We start from the raw sequence: 21,013 nt of genomic DNA on the forward strand, positions 1-21,013 counted from the left end.
GGTGAAAAGCACTGCACCCGGACAAACCTGCCCCAGGGCACTGGTGGAAATGCACTGAAGTTCAAATCAAGAGCACCTGAGTGGTGAAGACCAGCGTTCTGCCGTATGTTTACACTGGAAATGTAGTACTAGTTCCAATTTCATAATTACCCTTGCTGAAGCTGAATTCTTGAGCTGGATTTTCTTTACTGATTCTTGTCCAGAGTTCTCTCTCTTGTGAAATGTTAACAGCCCTTGGTCCTGTTAGAAAAACCAGAACAATTTAAAATAACTGCAAAAATGTTATTACATTCCACTATTAAAAAGAGCATAATCAGATCAGCCATGGTCACAATTTTATTATAAAAGAAAATTAGACATAAAGTTATTCCCTGTTCTATTTTGTGTTTGTGAGATTACAACCAACACCAAAGTATTCGCTTATGGTTTCTAGAACAAGTGTGAATCTGTTCCTCTTACCTTAACAAAGATCTGCAGTGTGTTTTCATCCACAACCGGTGGTCGTGTGAAGTCTTCATATGAATAATCCCAATCTGTTGTTATGTGCCCTAAAATCTCTACCTCCTTTATGAACATAACTCTCCTAGATGAAGACAGAAACATGTCAATATTTTCTCTTTAGTAAACACTTGAGTGTTTGGCACACTCACAAAACCCAAGACCACTCAGTACAGAAATATCTACTTTTATGGACCATGCACGTGACACAAGATACATTTTCACTTCAGCATATTAGAAGTTAAACATCTTTGGCCACAAAATTGTTCAAATTATGGCTGGACTTAAATTGGCAGATGAAATAAGCCCTTTTGCACCAGTGTTACAAAACAGTGTGGAGAGAAGTGTAATCAATATCAGCAGATATTTCATTGAGAAAACCTTTGCCCAAAAGCAAAGTGATGGGTTCCCTGAGTGGGCTTTCAACAAAAGATAATGAAGGCATGTGACCAAGGAGGAATGCACATTAATATCCAAGTTGGAAAAGAGCTCTGTGGGAAACCAGCTTTTTATGCAGGAGGTTCCAGATTCAATCCTGGATAACATCTCTATTTAAAGGCACAGGTTGCTGGTAACGTGAAGGACCCTGGACACAAACCAGAGAACAGTACTAGTCTTCCTGGACCATATATGAACAGAAAGGGAGATTTTATTCATCATGAGATGAATATAATTCATATTAGTCATATTAGACTTGGCCTCAGTACAGCAGAATCTGGATCTCAAAGTAGAAATCAGCAACCGGAGGCCCCAGAACCTAATGCAGTTCTTGAGTCCCACCATCTGATCTCTAGGCGCTCGTAGGCAAGGGGGGTGGCTGAAGCAAGACCCTGTTTAGAAAGGAAGCAGGCTAGCCAATCACGATCCATGCCCTCAACAGAAAAAGCAGAATCCTGGACATTCTACCACTGAGATGGGCTTCCTCCTACATATAATTCAATTTAATTTGCAAGCAAAGAGGAAATTCCCACAGAGGCCTTCAATATAATCCTGGCTCAATATTAACTCTCCACAGAGTGTTTGCCTTTTGACTAGGTGAGGATCGGTTTGACCAAATGAAATACCCCCAGAACACTGGCTGAATTCCTCTGGTTTAGTCAGCACAAGAATACCTGTTGGTTACTACAATGTGCGCCTTTCTGCCCCCTGGAACAGCACAGTGGTACTGGAAGCTTTCTCCAGCCAGCTTCTTGATATGAGAATTCTGCAGCAGGATGAGGGGGAAAAAACAAAAGACACGTTTCTAGTCTCAGTTAGAATTTCAAACCCACACGAGGTAACAATTACAAGGCTTGGACTGAATTCTAGAAAAGGGAGTTCTCCCAGTGGATCATGCCCACCCTCCCCCCCCCCCACTCCCCAAGAAAGCATATTTAGTGTTGGGGGGAGATAGTCAATTTGCATAGTGCTTTAGAGTCCAGAACTGAATCCCATATTCATTAACAATGAAGATCCCCCCCCCCTAAATTTAGCAATCTGTGTAATAATCCATTTGCCAAATTGCTGGCATTCTTTCCTGTGCAAGACTTGAGTGCATAAAATATCCAAAGTGACAAAAAGAAAAATACATTAAACTATGGGTAAAATTATGGAAAGAAGGTTTAAAATTTACTGCATGGAATGCCCTAAAAGAAAATGTGATGAAAATGATGTATAGATGGTATATCACACCAGTTAAGCTAGCGAAAATGTATAAAGTTAGTGACAAATGTTGGAAATGTAAAGAAAAAGAGGGAACATTTTATTACATGTGGTGGGAATGTAAAAAAGGTGAAATGCTTCTGGGAGATGATTTATAATGAGTTGAAAAAAATGTTGAAATATACATTTATAAAGAAACCAGAAGCATTTCTATTGGGCATTGTTGTGAGTGATATAAAAAGAAAGGAATGTAAGCTTTTTTTATATGCGATAACAGCAAGAATATTAATGGCCCCAAAATGGAAGCAAGTAGAGTTGCCGACGATTGAAGAATGGAGGATAAAATTAACGGACTATGCAGAATTAGACAAACCAACAGGAAGGATTTGAAACCGGCGGGACCAGAAGTTCACCGAAGACTGGAGTAAATTTACGGATTACTTGAAAAGTATTTGTGAAGACCAGACAACGTTTGTAGGTTTGCAAGAAGTTTTGTGAGGAGTACTATTGGAAGTGTTGCAAAAATGGAGAAGGGGGGATGATATGTTAAGAGATGTAAAGGCAATATAAAGTTAAGAAATGCATAAGAAGTTGTCAAGACGGAGGATCATCAGAGGTGCTGATGGAAGTCCAATAAGATTGTATAAGTGATAAACTGTGTGGTATATTTCATAATTTCTATGTTAAAATTAATAAAAATTTATATTAAAAAAAAACCTATGTTGTTGTTGTTTTTAAAGAGAAGTCCACAGGGCACAGCCTGCTACCCGAAAGTAGCGAAGAAGTAGCAAAGTTTAAGAGGAAGAATGTAGTAATACTGTATTTTGCAACATCAATTCAGACAGGCTTCAGCTTTCATTTTCTCCATGTCATAATTTTATTTCCACCAGTCTAGAAGTACTTCTTTCAATCATAGAAAAAAGATTATATCATTATAACATACAGGTTATAAAATCTCTGAAAAGTTGCAACAAGGAAAATGCGGGGGGGGGGGGGGGGAGAGAGTTCACACATTCAAGTGCAAATCTAAAATAGGAAATAGCAGCACTTGTTTGATCAAAACCAGAAGTCCCAGCTGACTAAACATGCTATACAGAGTTGTTTTTTATGAACTTGAGATGCCAGCGTGGCATGCGGAGGCATAGTTGTGCCCACAGAGGCCTCCCCTGGCACTGGCAGGGTCCCCTTCTCTGAATGAAACGAGGCTTGGAAGAAGCCCTGGGACCAAAAAAAGGTCAGCAATCCTTGAATTAACTGAAACGACGTTTTACAATTCTTAAAAACAAAAGAAGTCAAAGATACAAGATAATAAGAACGCACATTAAGATAATATAAAGGCAAACTACACATTTATGAATAAATGCCTGATTCTGTAACAGAATCTGCTATTAGTCAAACATCAAAGTAACCACTGATTTTCCTTAAAGCAATTCTTTTTCTTCCTTTTGTAATCTAATATTCATCTTGCAACATGCAGCCCTATGAGTTGCATAAAACTCTTGCCTCCCACCACTCAGCTCCATTCTCCCCCCTCCTTCCATAAGAAGGATCAGGCCTGCAGGATCAGGCCAACGGCCTACCAGTCCAGCATCCTGTTCTCACTGTGGCTATCAGATACCTCAGTAGGAAACCGAAAGCAGGACCAGAACACAGGAGCCCTCTCCCCTCCTGTGGCTTGTAGCAACTGGAATTCAGAACCATTACTGCCTCCGATTGTGGAGGCAGAGCTGAGGCATCATGGCTAGTAACCATCAAGAGCTGTCTCCTCCATGAATCTGTCCAATATTATTTTAAAGCCATCTATGTTGGTGGCCATCACTGCCTCCCCTGGGAGCGAGTGCCAGTCTTTTCTATGTCCTGCGTGAAGACATCCTTTCCACCTTAGACCTCAAGTCATTTGTCAACCCAATTCAGGATTGCAAGGGACTTCAGGACTAAACTGATCTCTTCCCCAGCCCTTTAAAAAGAGGCATTGAGTAGCTTATGCGCTATGGAAATTTTAGCTAGATCAAAAACAGGTGTCCACTAACTCAGGGATGGGGTAAGAAACAGCTACCTACCAATGCAGGGCTGGCAAGAGAAAAAGGGGGGAGACCATAATGAAGCTCAGAATGCTAACAGCAGAGAATGGTCAAGGATGGTGCTTGTTTTGGGGCTCCTTCCCTCTCAAGCAAGAAAGCACCCCGACCAGGTGTCCTCCAGACGGTTTGGACTACAACTCCCATCAGTCCGACCCAGCACAGAAGGGGAGGGCTAAGGCTGCTCTAAAGCAACAGGACACACACACATACACACAGAGGCGAATACACTTAAAGAAAGTTAAGTTAAGCCCAAAATCCTTGCCAAAAAAAGTGTGCATGGCATTATATTTGCACAAAGATTCTGTGATAATTACAAAATATATTTGAGAAAATAAATTACTCAAAACATTTGAGCACCAATATTAAATCTCACATTTAATACTGCTTTTTATTTTTTATTGAAAATATTTCAGAAAAGAGAAGGCTCTCTCATGAGTTGCCACACGAGAGCAACTCAGAAGTACATAAACAGGCAAAAAGGAGCACAATTATTTTTATATTTGTTGCTAAAGCTTATGGGACATTTCTTAATCTAATTTAACAAAATCTAGCAGGCACCTACTGTTCAAGAAGAAAATGCATGCCTATAATAATTTTTTTTCACAGCATGTTTCAATACACTAAAGTTACACTGTCTCCAAACATATCTTATTACCTCTAATCAATATAGTTATGGAAATATTTATATTGAACAGCATCACCCAAAAAATCCTAAAAGAAAATACAGATAAACAAAAACAAATGGCTGCTTTTGAGCATCAAGGCATCAACATCAATTTTCAACAATCTGAGTAGAATTTTTAAAAACTGGTGTTTCTATACAACGTTCACACAGGGTTCTGATTTAGAGACTGGTGGAATATGTCACTCTTAGCTCGACCCTCACTCCTCTCCTCCTGTCAGAGTTGCTGATGCTGGAAGAGAAAGGTGTGCTTTTTTTCAGGCTGGCTGTAGGAGAGGCGTGATGGCTGCCATCAGACCAATGGGACTACCAGCTTCCCTCTCACTGAGGTCTATGTGTGCTGAGTAGAAAAGCAGACAGTCGCTTAACATCCCACATCCAGCCTCTTTTGTATGAATAAGGAAACATGAAAGACTAGCCCATATTCATGAATTTGCAACGGCTAGCTACACATGAACAAAATTATTTTACTATTTACATATATGCCGATATACAACGCTGACACTTCAACTAGCCAATGCTACACTGTCACTGATCTCTCTTTGCTTTTAATTATAGAAAGGCATAATTGACACATTAAAAAATATAGATGTAAACTCTTTTCCACTTCTGTTAACCATCACCACCAACCGAAGGGCAATTTTCATGGTGTGCAGCTAACCTCAGGGATAAAAATAAATACATTCCTATCATTTGAAGTAGGCAGTACCAGTGAAAGAGGCTCTGTGGGAAGATACAGAATGCAATGGATTCTTGTTGAATCTTGCCCTAAATTTTAAGATAGAGCAAAGCAGACAAATATGATTAAATATAGAAAAAGATAATGGAAACCGTAGACTCCATTATTCCAGTTGTTGCTGCGTAAGCATAGTGGGAGAGAGGAAGAAAGAAGAAATACATTAGAAACTGATCAGATGCTGGAAGTGATGAACAGGAAGGCAAGAGACAAAAAGGAAAAGAACAGAACTTTCAGCTTATGGGTACCTATTTTGAATGGAATTTCACTTCTGGCTTAGAGGAGATTGCGAATAAATAATTCAAGATAAGTAATAGGTTTAAGTAATAGGTTTCTGTGTTATTGTTCTCAATGTATACCTCACCTCCCCAAATATCAGCAAGAGATATGCTTCCTGTCAATGCATAAATCAAATTGCATGTACTTAAAGGAAATAAAAACATCACCCTATAATACTATTTAATACTGTTGAAGAGCCTAGCAAAAACAACAGGCAAATTAATAAAATGAAACATGCTTCTACATCATTTCTGAATTCCAATGTTCTTTCTCGAAGCCCAGAAGGGCGCATGTAAAGTTATCCAGTGCTTTTTTCCTGTGGGGACGCAGACCCCTAAACATTTTGTGAATCTTTGTACTTTTGTCCATTTACTGTATTTATTTTCCCTGATTTGAAATGTAAAATGGTGATTACGGTATCTTGAGTCAAAATGAGAGTACCCCCAAACATTTTTTTAAAGAAAAAAAGCACTGAAGTTATCCCATGAATCTCATAATCAGACTAGGATGAGAAAGAAGGCCTTACGCAAAGCCACCCAAATTTTTTTGTGGCTGAGCAAGAACTTGAGCCTAAGTCTCCCCACTCCAAATCCAACACGTCTATTCTGTGACTATGCCACATTGGTCTTGGGTTGTAAAAAGCAATCTCCTTGGTGACTAAACACCAACAGTGTGCGAAAAATGAAGTATCAGGTTAGGCTGGGCTGCAGTTCGCATAGATTTGTTTCCCAGTCACAAATATATGACAGTTATCATATTCTTAGGTGTCATGATGCAGATAGCAAGTCAGCTCCCAACAATAAACTAAGCAAGAAAAAGTCTAGCCTAAATATAGCTGCATTCTGAATCCTATGTGGGATGCAAGGTTTTAACTCTCAAGACAATGGTGCAGAATTTGGAAATGTATTCTACCACACATATAGACCCCTTCATGAATAGTCAAGCTCTAAAGTAAAGAACCATCAGAAATGGATCACACCTGGGAACATTATAGACAAAATCCACAGGCAGAAGCAACAATTCAAATGTGGAGTATTTTTCACATAAAAACTTTGTGGGTGAAATTTCCTCCACTAATATTTGGACACTTTAAATACATTTATTATTATTTTTTTACTGTTAAAGCCGGGATATATGACAAAGCATACCTCAAATAAGTCATACCCCTCAGCTTCACCCCTGTCATAGGGCCGAATGATGCCATCTTCACGAATGAGACGTGGAGGACGGAGATTTGATACTTCTTCAGTTGATTCCGCCACCCTGTCGAATATCATTGTGAACAATGCAGATTTCCATTTTCTATGTTGTAAATTCATTTTATTTTTTTATCATTTCAGGATTAATCAGAGTCTTTGCATACTGTTTCCCATGCAAGCTGACTATTACAAGAATCAGTTCAAGCTTTCAAGACAATGAAAATACTAAACAAGAAGTTGTTATTCTGAAACTGAATTATCATAAGCAACTGAGTTTTCAAAAAGAAAGAAAAAGGTGGCCACGTAGTACCCTAATAATAATGCAATTCAAAGTGCTAGTTAAGCCCTGAAATGACTTGGAACCAGATTATCTAAAATATCACATTCTCTTATACAAGTCAGTCCTGGTTTAAAAATCTTCAGCAGATGCTCTTCTTTCCGTCCCACCAACACCTGAACCACATTTGGTGGAAGCTGGAAAGATGGCTTCTCAATGGTTGCTCCCAGTCCAACCCCCTGTCCCTCTTACCTCTGGATCCCCTGGAATGTGCTGCTTGCCATGTCTATGACACCTCCTGTTGGACGGGCCACAACACCAACAAGACCCTTCCCGATTCCTTTGAAGAAGCCAGCGGCACCTTCCTTTTTGGCACCTTCCAGCATAAGAATATAAAACAGAATTGAGTCTTCTTGCAAAAGGCTAGGTTTCAAGACTCAAAGTATACAATTCTGCTAGTTACATAATTCCTCCATAAGGAGTGTTGGTTCTCTACTTAAAATATCACTTTTTATAGAGTAATAGAATTACAGAGTTGGAAGGGACCCTGAGGGTTATTAGTCCAAATGTTTAATACTGTTAGAACTATAGTAGGTTTTATTTGAATAAAATGGCATTAAAAAATTTTACTTAGCAATTCTGAAACTATGAAATTCCTCAACATCCCAAGTCAGGATATCAGAGCTCACCTTCTACAGGTTTCGTGACTACCCCAGTCACTCCATCGAAAACCCCCTTAAAGGAAATAGAGAGAACAGCAAGTCAAAATCAAAAAGCTACAAATTAATTTCATCCACCGTCCTCTAAGTTTTCTACTTTCAGTCTTTGGACCTCAATATTCAAAACAGTCTCTCTTGGGGCAAGTTCATAAACTTGCCCAACCAGGGGTATCACAGTGATGAAATGGGCACACGCAGCCCAACATTCACAATTTAGTGACACTGTCCATGATTCACACAGAAATTAATAAACACTGAAACAATATTTTCAAAGGTCAGTTGATATAGTTGACAAAGACCTATTAACGCATAAGCGCAAGTCACAAAAGGGCTCAGAAGGCCACCTTGCTGCAAGGAGGCTACTCAAAAGTTAGCTCACCCCAGACCAACTTAGGCACCACAGATAACAGATGCACTAAAACAAGAAGCCAAACACATTACTAAATGGCAGGTGATGATCAAGCAACTATGCAGTGGGAGAGTACTCCATGTCAGACCACCTACAGTAGTCTAGTTTTCTAGTCTTTGTTGTAAGCAGCTGTTTAGGGTCAGCAAGAGTGGCTACACAGGTGCTTGCTCATACATTTACCAAACCTTTACTGCTGCTGCTGGGTCCAAGGGCAATAATTTGTGCCATCGAATAGCATCTACACACAGGCTAAATTGGAGGTCTGGCTAAGTTTTCAAGAGCATTGACTTCCACCATGTCTGATTCCTTGGTGAAAAATAACTCAAAGCTTCCAATTCTTTCACACAGAATATTATCAAAAAAACTCTGATCAATAAGGCAGTTGTATTTACCCCAGTCGGAGGAGAGGAAATTGCACTAATGCCTACAGTATGCCTCCTTGGAAAGTCTAACCAAATATTATGAGGAAGATGGAACTACTGCTGCTCTCTCTCTTTTCCTTGACACATATCATTGAACAAAATGTGTCACATGATGCTATCCTTATGATGCCCAGCTCTCACCTCACTGACTGATGGAAGCAGGGAAGCAAAATTACTTCATGTCATGTGCAATCTTCAACAAGATGCCACAAAAAAGCAGGTCGTGGGAACATGGATCAGCAACAGCTCTGCCTCTCAAACTTCCACTTGGAGCCTAAGTCCCTAGTATGGCTTCACACATACCCAAGCGCTGGGATGTTTAGGAACTTTTTGTCCCACATTATGAAGCCTGGCCAATAGATCAGTACCCTTGAGAGTTCAAAGCCAAATGCAACTGCATAAAATTAATACTTCAGTTTTTGCTGCTAGGGTTGGCTGCCAAAAAAATTTCCACTAACTAGCATTAGAAACACAAACAACTTTGGGGAGGGGAGCCCAATGTGTGCATATTTCACATGGATTAGGCTCAATTTAATAGACAGAAAAAATGTATTTCAGATTTATGTATGCATTTTTACTCCAGAAAATATCTAAGCATCATACTCGTAGAAAGCCTTTCCCTCCTTTGGCAAGACTGTCTCCAAAATCTTTAGGCTGACGACCCATTTCCTCTCTTCTCTTCTGCTGGTACTCTTTATCCATAGTGATAGCAGCCAGACCCTTCCCAACAGAACCAGTTATTCGAGAGACCATGCCTGCGGCTCCGCCTATCAGACAAGCAGAAGAACGTTATGGGGTTCCAAGACCATTCCAGAAAAAGGTTGAGAATAAGAAAGGTGCACTGTTATGGTGATCCATTGCAATTTAAATGCTGGCTGAGTGTTGAGACCAAATCTTGAACGGGCCAGTAATTTTTTCACATAGTCAGCTCTTGCATGAACATTTAGGTTGTGCATGTATAATATACTGAAAATTGTGAAGTGTTCAACATACCCACGGTGTGGCCAAGCAGACTTCTTACACCAATCACAAAACCTTCAGCAAACTCTTCAGGTCCTTGAACAGCTCCCTAAGGATGAAAAAGACATTTGAGGGGTTTTTGTTTTGTTTTACACACCCACACCACTTCCACACTCCCATCATTTGTGGCTTTATGCAGCTCCAAAAAGATCTTTGTGACAAATACTGAACATTTGAAAGAAGTCACTTCTGACAAAAACCATGATCACTTAAATTAGCTGCATGCCTCCTAGCTGGAATATGTGTACAGAAGCTAGATGAGGAAACATGCATACAGATGGACGCTGTGTTCATGATTTCTGCCTTGTCAAGCTCTACTGACACAACCCTTCCAAAAAACTGACAGCGGCCCTCATCTGCTGGTCAGGAGCAGCAGCAAAGGACTGGATTCAGTTTTACCAGGCTACACACACAGAGAGAGACACAAAATATAGTTACTGGAGCCAGTATACATATTGTTCTTTTTTCCTAACATAGTTATATTCAACACACAGGTTTTTGAAGTCGTCAGTTTACAAATCCTTTGCTACTGATCAAAATAAAAGATCAGAATGTTTCAGAAATCTAGTGAAACCAACAACCTGCAACACCAGCGGCACAATGACATCATACCTGGAACGGCTCATAGAAGAAGGCTTCCACACCTTCTGACAGACCTCTGATTAAGCCAAAGGGATTACCCAAGACATCTAAACCCAGCACAAGAACATACACCTGCTTCAAGAACTAAGGTAAAAAATAAACAAACACAGAAACACAAAAGAGAAATAATTAGTATTCAGCTTTTTTTTTTAAAAAAAGGAAGAGAATCTATGCACGTCAAAAACAAACAATATTTAACGGTAGCTTAACAGCAGTACTATAGTGTGAGTGTGTGGGGTGGGGTGGGTAGGAGGGGGTGTGCACATGTGCGCTTGTGTGTGTACAAACACACACACAAAGCAAAGAGTATGTCATTGCTTAGGAACTACAATTTCACACTGCAAGATTAATGCCTCCTGGGCAAAGAGAGTTGAGCTCCAGGCCTTATGAATGCATGTGGAAATGATGTGCTAAATCCAAAGTTCAGTTGGAAATACAGGGGAGAAAATGATGCAGAGGGCAAACAACTTACTTGATCTCTGTAATGCCCGATGACTTTCCACATTAATTCATCTCTTTTGTAAAACTGATACTTGATTTCAAAGAAAGCAAGCCTGAAAAGAAGCATCAAATCAGCATCTGGAGAATGATGTTTTCCCATTGCTGAGAATGTCTAAAACTTCTAAATACTTACAGTGTATTTTCTTCTCGTACATCATTTCATCTATAGAATAACCCTGTAAAGCTGATTGGCATTATCCCCGTGTAAAAAATGCAGAGCTGAAGTTAAGAGAATGCAAGCTGCCTATGGCAGCAAATTCAAGCCTGAGATGTGACTGAGCAGGTAACATCACAGCAGGTTCTCTTAGCCACTTTTATGAGTATCCATTCTCCCTTCATACAGCCCTCTTTCTGTGGTTACCCAATACTGTTCTAATAAGTTTCCAGAAGTATGAGCACAGTAGTGACAGAGTGGTTAAAAATAATTAGTACTGCAAATGTCTAACAAGAACCCAGAAAGAGAATTTAAGAGATAAACACTTGCTTCATCCACTTACTTGAATATTAGATCATCTACATCTGTAAGAGTGGCCCCAATGCTCTTCAGTAGTAGATTCACAGAATGGATCGCTATCATTTCTCCTCTGCCCTTATCAGATGCTTCCCCACCAGAGCCCAAAGAAAGGCTCAAATGCAACTAACAAGATAGAAGTGGATATGAATTAACATTTTGGGTACCTGCTTGTCAAGTTTAACTAAATATATAGACATATGGAAGTGGCAAACATGTAGAAGTTTGAAAAATGCTTCAGAAAAAAAGATACTAGATCTGTGACGATGTTTGTGACAACATTTTTAAGTGCTCAGTTGTATTGCTAATCATTCTGTCAATCATGCTTTCTTTTCAGAAAAGTGTTCATAGTTACACAGTATACAAGACATGTTTTATATTAAATTAGACCCACAGTTAATTTTCAGCTTGTACCGCCTTCTAGATATGGTGAGATAAAAAGGAGGCTTTTCTATGTAAATTTAGAACATTTTGAATACCTGGATCCCTTTAACAGGAAAGCCCATTTCAGGGAGGGGGTCAGGCAGAGGCTACGACCTACCCAATGCTTAAACCACCAAAGGTGTGACAATTGCTACGAAGATGGCAAAAACCAGAGGGCTGGAGCTAATTTGCCAACTGAAAAAATTCCAGCCTGGCCCCAAATATGGCAACCAGCTATGCCATAGCAATGTTAAGCAAAACAATATGCAATAGCAATATATAAAGAGTCGGATGGTGGGAGGAAAAAATATGGCTGGAGAACAAACCACATGCCTACGTAATATACTGGAGCCCGCCCCTGGTGGGTCCCATGTTCGGTTATGATTTGCTGATTAGGCAAATGGGACTTCCTTTGCTGCCTGGGAAAGTCCCTAGGACTTCCCACATTGGATCCTGGCACGAGGGGGAATGCCAGCCCACAATGGCACCCACCAGAGAGGATGAGTAGACATTTCATTTTCACCTGATAAAAATAAACTGCTCTAGTCTGACTGGGAACTATCAACCCTGCTTTGACCTATCAGTTGTGGGCACTTCATTTTTAGGTTTTTTTTTGGGGGGGGGGCTGAGCCAAGTGGAGCAGAAAGGAGCAATGCACACTGGAAAGACGAATGGAAGACAAGATTGTGCTATGCACCAGTGCCTATAGTCACATACTTAAGCTACAGTACTGTATCAACTTCCTGACAAGAAAGCCCCATTGACTTTTGAGTAAATAGGATTCTGCTTAGTGCCATGGGTGCTGGTCATAAGAAAGACCCTACGCAGGAACGTTTTAAAGATATTCCCTCTACACGTAAAGCATGCAAGGTATTTGCAGGGTGACTAAAGAGATGCATGGCTTTGTTGCAAGAATGAGTCAAAAGTATAAATAATATCGTAGTCCTAAATTAATGTGGTTTAGTGGGCAAGTTTGCAGCATAGGTTAAGAAACTTAAGGAGGAGCATCAGTGAGAAACATGATTTAAGCCAGCCTTTTCTCTTCGCTGATTTAAATAAATAAATAAATCCAAAAACATCACTATCACTTAAGGCAGGTTCCACATATTACTTTGAAGGAACCCAAGAGAATTTTTCTTCCATCTACTTAGCTAGTTAATGAAGAGAGAAATTAAAATTTGTCACAGATGGAAACACAGCAAGACTGCACCCAAGATGCTGTGCCGTCCTCTCCCTACTGAGCAAGCTGTGAGGCTGCAAATCTGTGAAATGAGAATGGCGATAATAAGCACAAGCTTCAGTGAGGACTGCTCTGTCAGGCGGTGCCCATTGAACAGAATATTTACACTACAGTTAGTCAGCAAATGTAACAATATCGTGGCCATGTGACTTGAGTACATATTGCAGTATCATTTTATCCAATACCATTTTATTCTTAATGTTACTCTAATATTACATAATTAAATATAACCAGCTTGATTTTTGTGTTGCCAAGCCACAGTCCTTTCAAACATACCTTCAGAGGAGAAATATGGAAGTGCTCAAAGAAGCTGAGGGTGGATATGTCAGTCAAGGATGACTCCATCAACTGTGTGTTAAGAGCATCAATATCCCTTTGTATCAACTTTGTCTGTTAAAAGAGCAATAATTTTAATTGAAATCCTCAATTAGGTTCAGACTTGAACAGTAGGTGCTACATAAACTGATGAAACATTTCTATGTTTGGGGTGCCTCGAGATTCTGTCCTGTCCCCCATGCTTTTCAACATCTGTATGAAACTACTGGGAGGTATGAATCAGGGGGTTTGAGCTGGGTGTTCACCAATATGCGGCTGATGCCCAGCTCTACCTCTTGTTTAAATCGGAACCAGTGAAGGTAGAGAATGTCCTGTGTGAGTGGTGTGAGTCTGGAGGTGGTTGGGGGTGGATGGTGGCTAGTGGACTGAGATTGAATCCAACAAGAGAGAAGTTCCGTTTTAGGGGAACAGGGGGTGGGGGAATTCCCTGGTCCTGAATGGGGTAACTGTGCCCTTAAAAGACCAGGTGAACAGCCTGGGAGTCATTTTGGACTCACAACAGTCCATGGAGGCACAGGTCACTTCTGTGTCCAGGGCAGCTGTCTACCAGCTTCATCTGGTATGTAAGCTGAGACCCTACCTGCCTGCAGACTGTCTCACCAGAGTGGTGTATGCTCTAGTTATCTCCTGCTTGGACTACTACAATGCGCTCTACGTGGGGCTACCTTTGAAGGTGACTTGGAAACTACAACTAACCCAGAACGCAGCTGCCAGACTATGTAACACCAGTCCTGAAAGACCTACAATGGCTCTCAGTACGTTTCCAAGCACAATTCAAAGTGCTGGTGCTGACCTTTAAAGCCCTAAATGGCCTTGGCCCTGTATACTGAAGGAGTGTCTCCATCCCCATCATTCAGCCAGACACTGAGATCTAGCTCCAAGGGCCTTCTGGTGGTTCCCTCACTGAAAGAAGTGTTATTACAAGGAAAGCAAGGAGAGGCCCTTTGCAGTAGTTGTTCCCGCCCATCAGATGTCAAGGAAATAATCAAGTATCTTACTTTTACAAGGCATCTGAAGGCAGTCCTGTTCAGGGAAGTTTTTAATGTTTGTTGCTGTATTGTGTTTTAATTTGCTGGAAGCTGCCCAGAGTGGCTGGGGTAACCCAGTCAGATGGGCAGCATTATATTATATTATATTATATTATATTATATTATATTATATTATATTATATTATATTATATTATATATTATATATATTATATATATTATATTATATTATATTATATTGCCTTGATGCAATTTGATCTCATTTCAAGTAACATTACCTATCACAGGAAATTACAGTATTTGTTCCAATTACCTCCTTTAAAAACTGCCTTCTAGGCATTTTTCAATACACTGGTTTGAAAATATTCTTTCGATGAAAATTCAGCAAGTGGAAGTTCAACTCTCTGCCACTAATTTAAAAATTGCAGCCCTGTTCAAACACCATTATTACTATTAATATTTATAAAATTTATGGCCTGTCCATCTGCTGGACAGCTCAGTTGGTTAGAGCATGGTGCTGATAATGCCAGGGTTGCAGGTTCAATCCCTGTAAGGGACAGCTGCATAGTCCTGCATTGCAGGGGGGTGGACTAGATGATCCTCAGAATCCCTTCCAACTCTATGATTCTATGGAAGCATTCTCTATACCCTAAGGAGCCCAGGATGGCATCATGGTAAACAACAGTTAACCGTTTACTGTGACCAGAACTTTCAGGACTGTTTGTCACATTATCACAGCAACAGGCCACCCATATGCCAAATCCATGACACACCAAGATCAGCTTGTAAGAACATTTTTCTGGGACAGCACTTAAAAGCCACAGGCAACTTTTGGAAATCTGATGGCTAGTAAACTCATCCCAAACTTGTTTTTTGTACTAACACTATACACAAAACAGAGTTTCCAGAAATTGTTAGAAATATTACACAGTTGTCCAGATCTTGCTTAGTTATATTCCCCCCATGTTGCTAATTATTGTCTTCAAAATAAATAATTTTCTCTAGTCATTTCTATGGTCAGATCTAGCATTAGTATTCTTCTGTGCTTTCATAGACTGGCATGTTTTAAAAAACAGAATTTCAGCTCAACATATGAGATGTCCCAAGCAGACCTTACCCTTTGTTTTTCAGCTTCTGGGTCTGTAGATGGAGTGAAGAGTCCAATAACAGCTCCTAAGAATCCCTGATCTATTTTCAAAGCCATTTCCTGGATTAGAACCATGAAATACCTGAGGAAAAGGAAAATACAAGTAACTGACAACACAGCTTCCGTGAGGCCAACTGCCCATTTTGTGGTTAATATTTAATTTTAAAGCAAGTGAAATATTGGACCTTTTCTGCTTATGCAGCTACCTATGATGCACCTGCAATGCCAGAGTTCCTTGAAGACTAAACAATAAAGTGGTGGAAAACTTGTGGGTAATTCCAGAGGCTTGTGGTTAGCTCCTCTCAACAGATCTGGCCCAAACCCACAGATGGTCCATGCATTTCATTCAAAGTACTTTTATTGAAACCATTTCACAGTCCCAATGAAGATGGACAAACTAAAATATTTTATTAAGCAATTCCAGTTTAAATGATCTGTGGGTTTGACTGTATATGCAGAAAGCTTCTACCCTCAATTAAAGCTAAATGTTTTGGACCATTCTAGTCCTCTAGAGGAAATTTTGCATGTGGGAAATATATTTTTTGAAACATGAAATCACTCTAGTTCAGAGGTGGGGAACTAGTTGTGGCCAGCTGGCCTAATCCTGGGCTCCTCCTATCCTCGTGGGCCTGTCAGTCACCTGGCATCACTATGACAACAGGTGATCCATTTTTCCTTTATAGCACAGCCAATCCAAGCCATGTGAGACTTGAATTTACTGCTCATCAGCTGATAGGCAGGGACTTGGAACCCAGCTTTGAGTTCCCCATTGATAATTTTGTAACACAGAGGATCCCAACAGGCTTGCTCTCGCTGCCAATCAGCTAACCAGTAGTGACAGCAAACCTCCACTGCCAATGAACAATAGGAAGCATGCTTTCAGGCTCCCAGTTTTGCATGGGCGGTTGCATCTCTTCCTGCCCCAGACCTGACCTTCAGATGTGACATCAGGTGTGAAGCAAGTGGACACGGTTTGGGGGAAAGGGTCTTGCAGGCCAAGCTGGACCTAATTAAGACCGTGGGCCAGAGGTTTAATAGTTTAATTTGGTCCTTTTTCCGATCCTTAAGAATTAAGAATTTCTTTAGGAGTAAGATTCACATGGCTTATGTTTCAAAAACCTTTAAGTATATTTTACTTACTTGAACTGCAACACTTTACTGTACTCATTAAATCTAATGATGATACTAACATCAATGAATGGCCGTGGTTCTAAGGAAAAATGAGAGGTGAAATGAATACCTGTTTAGTAAGTGGCTGATTCTTGCTGCATCTAGAATGTTAAAAATATTATTACCTGAATCCAATGCGATGGATTTTGGAGGAGCTACAGGATGGAATACAACAGGGAACATTGAACCAGGCAACTGGTTATCGACCTTCAAGGGAGTAACAAACCAATATATAAGAAGCCAATACATGATAAGCATTAATCAAGGCTATTATTTTAGCAGAGTACAGACAGATGTGGGGGTTATATTCCTGGCTACTGCACATCTAAGCAAAATCATGTAAAGCCAGAGCATCCCCTAGAAAACTGTAAAGAAACGCACAAAAATCAGCAAATCCTTCCAACCTCCTCCACAACTCTCTCTGGCCTTCTCTGATCTCTTTCCAACCTCTTGGAAATCCCTTACGGATTTTTGCACAAGAAGGAAAACTATCTGAGTTTGTAGACAGAAAAAAGTTTGGTTTGTGGAAAGTAGAAAAGTTGTGTGTTTTTGCGGAATAAAATTTGGCATAATTTTTTAAAACAAATAGAAAATAGAAAGTCTTTTCTTTTTCTTAATTTACTTTTAGTTTTTATATTAAAAATGCTTGATATTTGAAGCTGACTTAGGTATATTGTTTTTTCTTATTTTTTCAAGCTTTTAGAAACATAGCTTTTTTAAAAAAAAACCTCTCTGCAACCTCCTCCACTCTCTCCACACTCCTACTCTCCAAACACACTCTAATACTCTTCCAATGGCTGATGTGATTGTCTGTCATTCTTTCCTGCTCTCCCACACCATTTTTTCTCCCCACTCTGCATTTATTTATTTTCTGACGATCCACATGACGCTGCAATCATGTAAGTCAAATCAACATAAAATGCAATCTACCGGTAATCATACAATGTCTACTCAGAAATGTGCCCCATTAAGTTCAATGGGGCTTACTCCCAGGTAAGTGAGCACAGGATTTCACTTTCAAGCTCCTTTAGCTTAGCCACACAAAATAAAGCAAAGTCAGCATCTACAAAATCTTATCTTTGCTAAATAAAAAAATAATTAAGAAATAAGATTATTTTTATAGGGTTTTGGCTCTTAATTTTTACAAAATGTACAGAATGTTTTGTGCTTAAACGAAGTATAGTTTTAAAATTCTCATGAATAACTAACTAAATGACAAATCATTTAGTGACCCACAGTCTTTCCAAGAACAAATGTGGTTCCAGAGAACCGTTATACAGTCCATGACTACCATCTTTAAGATTCCAGTTTCCTTGACCAGAGATACTGCTATCCCTCATAACAGGTTTTCTAAAAAAATAAAATAAAATAAATCAAAGATTTGTACCTGAAGCCAGTATAACTGGGCCCGTAAGCTTTGTTGGTGAGGTGACTGTTTGAATTCAATCTGTATGCCAGATAAGAAATCTCGCTTTATGCTACATTTGATTGGAAGGCGCATTTCCATTGGCATCTTGTTGAAGTTAACCTGAAAAACACGCATATATATTTAACCTCTGTTCTTTACAACCCCTCAATTTCACGCTGTTGGGATGGAGAGGTATTTCGTCTAGGATCCTAGATGCCTTTTTGGGATGGGTTTGGCCCAGTAAGAGCCCCTTTGAACAGCAGAGTGCTTCCATACCCTTAAGCAGGGAAGGGCAGAACATTATTTCAGTGACCTTACAGACCACCAAATTGTTTGGGATAGGCAAGGACTGTTGTCACGTTCAAGGTGCTTGGCAGCTTTCAAAACTGTCATCAGCAGGTTAGTAGCAAACATGCTAGTTCCTAAGTTGTTTCTCATTCCCCTCCCCAAGCCCAACTGTGCAGCTTTCACCCAGGCCTGGGGCTTACACGTTCAAACTTAATAGCCTGCCTTGGCAGCAGCTGCTATTAATCTCACCCCTCTCTATCTCCTCTCTTCGGCAGTAAACCCAGCTCAAGCAAAGAAATATCATGTAGCTGGACAACTAAAAACTGTTGTCAGTTGCTGCCATTTTTGCCTACGGATGCTAGTCAAGTGGAAGCATGGAAGACTTCCAGACTTGGCTGAGCACCAAACTCCAACTCCTCTAAGTTGCTCCTGGCAAACCTATTCAGGCAAGAACAGCAAGAGTGGGCAGCAGCCATTAGGGGCTGCCTGAGGAGTGCAGACCACTGAGGTGACAGAGGAAATATCCCTGGATCTCCCCTGCAATCTTTCCCAGCTTCATGATCTACTTAACCCGAGCCGACATGAGGGAAGACCTGGGTGGCAGAGGAGCATGGAGGGCAGCAGCTCCCAGAAGACACTGCAGATTTTCCATTAGAAGTTTCTGGAATGCCTTCTGGGTGATTAAAAAAAGATATGGCAAGAAACTTTTCTTACACACTTGACTCACCAAATGGGAAAGTGACAGTGGATGGAGCAAGACACTGGTTCAGCTACCAAGCAGCTGGGTAACACTGAGAGGACAGTGGCAGCTGCCTTTCTACCTCAACAGGAGGCTCTCAAGGAGACGCGCCTTGTTTTGCCCATTAAGTCTGTTTGTCTCATGCTTTTCTCATAACTAGAGTCACTTGGCTACGCTATGCTGAACAGTGTTACATCTGCCTTTGCTTGCTTGTCCATACTGTATCCAGTGGTGGAGGAAGCCGTTACAGCACCCAGAGTGGCAGGGTTATTGACGCAATCCTTGGCATGGGGGGTGTCCCAATCGCGGTGCAGCGGTGCGATCCTCCCAGCGGGGGCCGATCACAGCATGGTGGTGCGATCCTCCTGGCAGGGCCAATCACGGCATGGCAGCGTGATCCGCCTGCAGGGGCCAATCGCAGCGTGATCTTCCAGGTGGGGGCGGATTGCGGCGCAGCGGCGCGATCCACCCAGGGAGGATTTTGTCTCCCCCCCCCCCCCCGGGATGGCACCCGGGGCGTACTGCTCCCCCCGCACCCCCCTTCCTACTCCCCTGACTGTATCTCCTCTATTTTGCCGTGCTCAGATACCTTGTGTTTCTCTGCATACACATGCAGGATAGTTCTTAAGCATTATGGCTTCCTAGGTCTATATACAAGAAAGTAAGGCGCAATGATGGCAGTCTGCATTCTCAAAATTATCTGACAGGGATTCAAAGATCAGCTTTTTGTTGAGTTGTTCAAAGCCTCAATATTCTCCACCCATATAAGGCAGCTAACATTTATGAACAGAAGACTTTTGCAAAATGTCTTATTGTGCTCAGTAGCATAAATGCAACATGTACGTGATACCGCAGCATACCTCAAAATTGTTGTCTATTTTAATCCAATCAGAAGCCACACCTCGCACAGAAATATGTTTCTGATATGCCTGTTCCAAGAGGCGTATTTGCTTTTGGTTAAATGGCTTCCACCTCTGCTTTGGTTTTAATTCCCAGACAATGCCTGAACTGTAAAATAAATACATTGGTGATTAAGTTAAACCTTTATTTTTTAAAAAGTAAAAACAATCCACAGCACTGCATTTTAACTAATCCAAATTTCTTAAGCTTTACATGGTTGAAGGAGCAGTGCTTAGACAAATATTTGTTTTAGGAAAATGAGAACCGATTTTGCTCTGATTTTCAAAACAGGACTTCTGTGAATTAACAGGCAGCCAACTATTATTTATGAACAGTACCTGGTGATTCCTATGTAAGAAATTTCCTGTTTGTTTTCGTTGTTGACTAGTGAAAGCCCAACACTGTGAAGAGCAACATTTATTTCTTGATCCGGCTGCTCCATCTCCTCTGCTTGCCGGGCTTTAGAAACCAAGGCAACATCATCTGTGAAAAGCAGCACCCTTTGGCGTCCATCCAAAAAAGAGACCCAATGGATCTGGGTATTGGAGTTGTAAGGAAACTGACCACACTCATCCTGGGTTGGCAGGAAGGAAAAGAAGAGGCTGTGTAACACAAAATGAACCTACTAATGTAACACTGGGCACACTTTTGTCATTTTTAAAGCAAAATTACTTTGTATTAGCTTGTAGCAAGTGCAAGCAATGCAAACAAAATGAACACTGCTGTGTTGTGTTATGAATGGTATGTGAAATGCAAGC

General features: G+C 40.6%; 1 protein-coding gene across 5 annotated transcripts in view; it reads right to left on the reverse strand.

Annotated features, from left to right (window-relative positions):
• Window positions 1-21,013, reverse strand: part of VPS13C (vacuolar protein sorting 13 homolog C) — a 98,497-nt gene that overhangs the window by 2,620 nt on the left and 74,864 nt on the right. For all 5 annotated transcript variants that reach the window (XM_083712326.1, XM_083712325.1, XM_083712324.1 and 2 more), the window contains 18 exons: window positions 20,594-20,829; window positions 20,216-20,363; window positions 18,308-18,448; window positions 17,046-17,127; window positions 16,891-16,960; window positions 15,721-15,832; window positions 13,557-13,670; window positions 11,604-11,743; window positions 11,078-11,159; window positions 10,576-10,689; window positions 9,937-10,012; window positions 9,547-9,710; window positions 8,083-8,128; window positions 7,646-7,769; window positions 7,066-7,180; window positions 1,611-1,702; window positions 460-583; window positions 151-240 (listed from right to left, as the gene is read on the reverse strand). In XM_083712326.1, coding sequence (XP_083568452.1) covers window positions 151-240; window positions 460-583; window positions 1,611-1,702; window positions 7,066-7,180; window positions 7,646-7,769; window positions 8,083-8,128; window positions 9,547-9,710; window positions 9,937-10,012; window positions 10,576-10,689; window positions 11,078-11,159; window positions 11,604-11,743; window positions 13,557-13,670; window positions 15,721-15,832; window positions 16,891-16,960; window positions 17,046-17,127; window positions 18,308-18,448; window positions 20,216-20,363; window positions 20,594-20,829 — 2,070 coding nt within the window. The remainder of the gene's footprint in view (window positions 1-150; window positions 241-459; window positions 584-1,610; window positions 1,703-7,065; window positions 7,181-7,645; window positions 7,770-8,082; window positions 8,129-9,546; window positions 9,711-9,936; window positions 10,013-10,575; window positions 10,690-11,077; window positions 11,160-11,603; window positions 11,744-13,556; window positions 13,671-15,720; window positions 15,833-16,890; window positions 16,961-17,045; window positions 17,128-18,307; window positions 18,449-20,215; window positions 20,364-20,593; window positions 20,830-21,013) is intronic.

Source organism: Podarcis gaigeae (assembly GCF_964106915.1).
Source record: "Podarcis gaigeae genome assembly, chromosome: 14".
NCBI lineage: Eukaryota > Metazoa > Chordata > Lepidosauria > Squamata > Lacertidae > Podarcis > Podarcis gaigeae.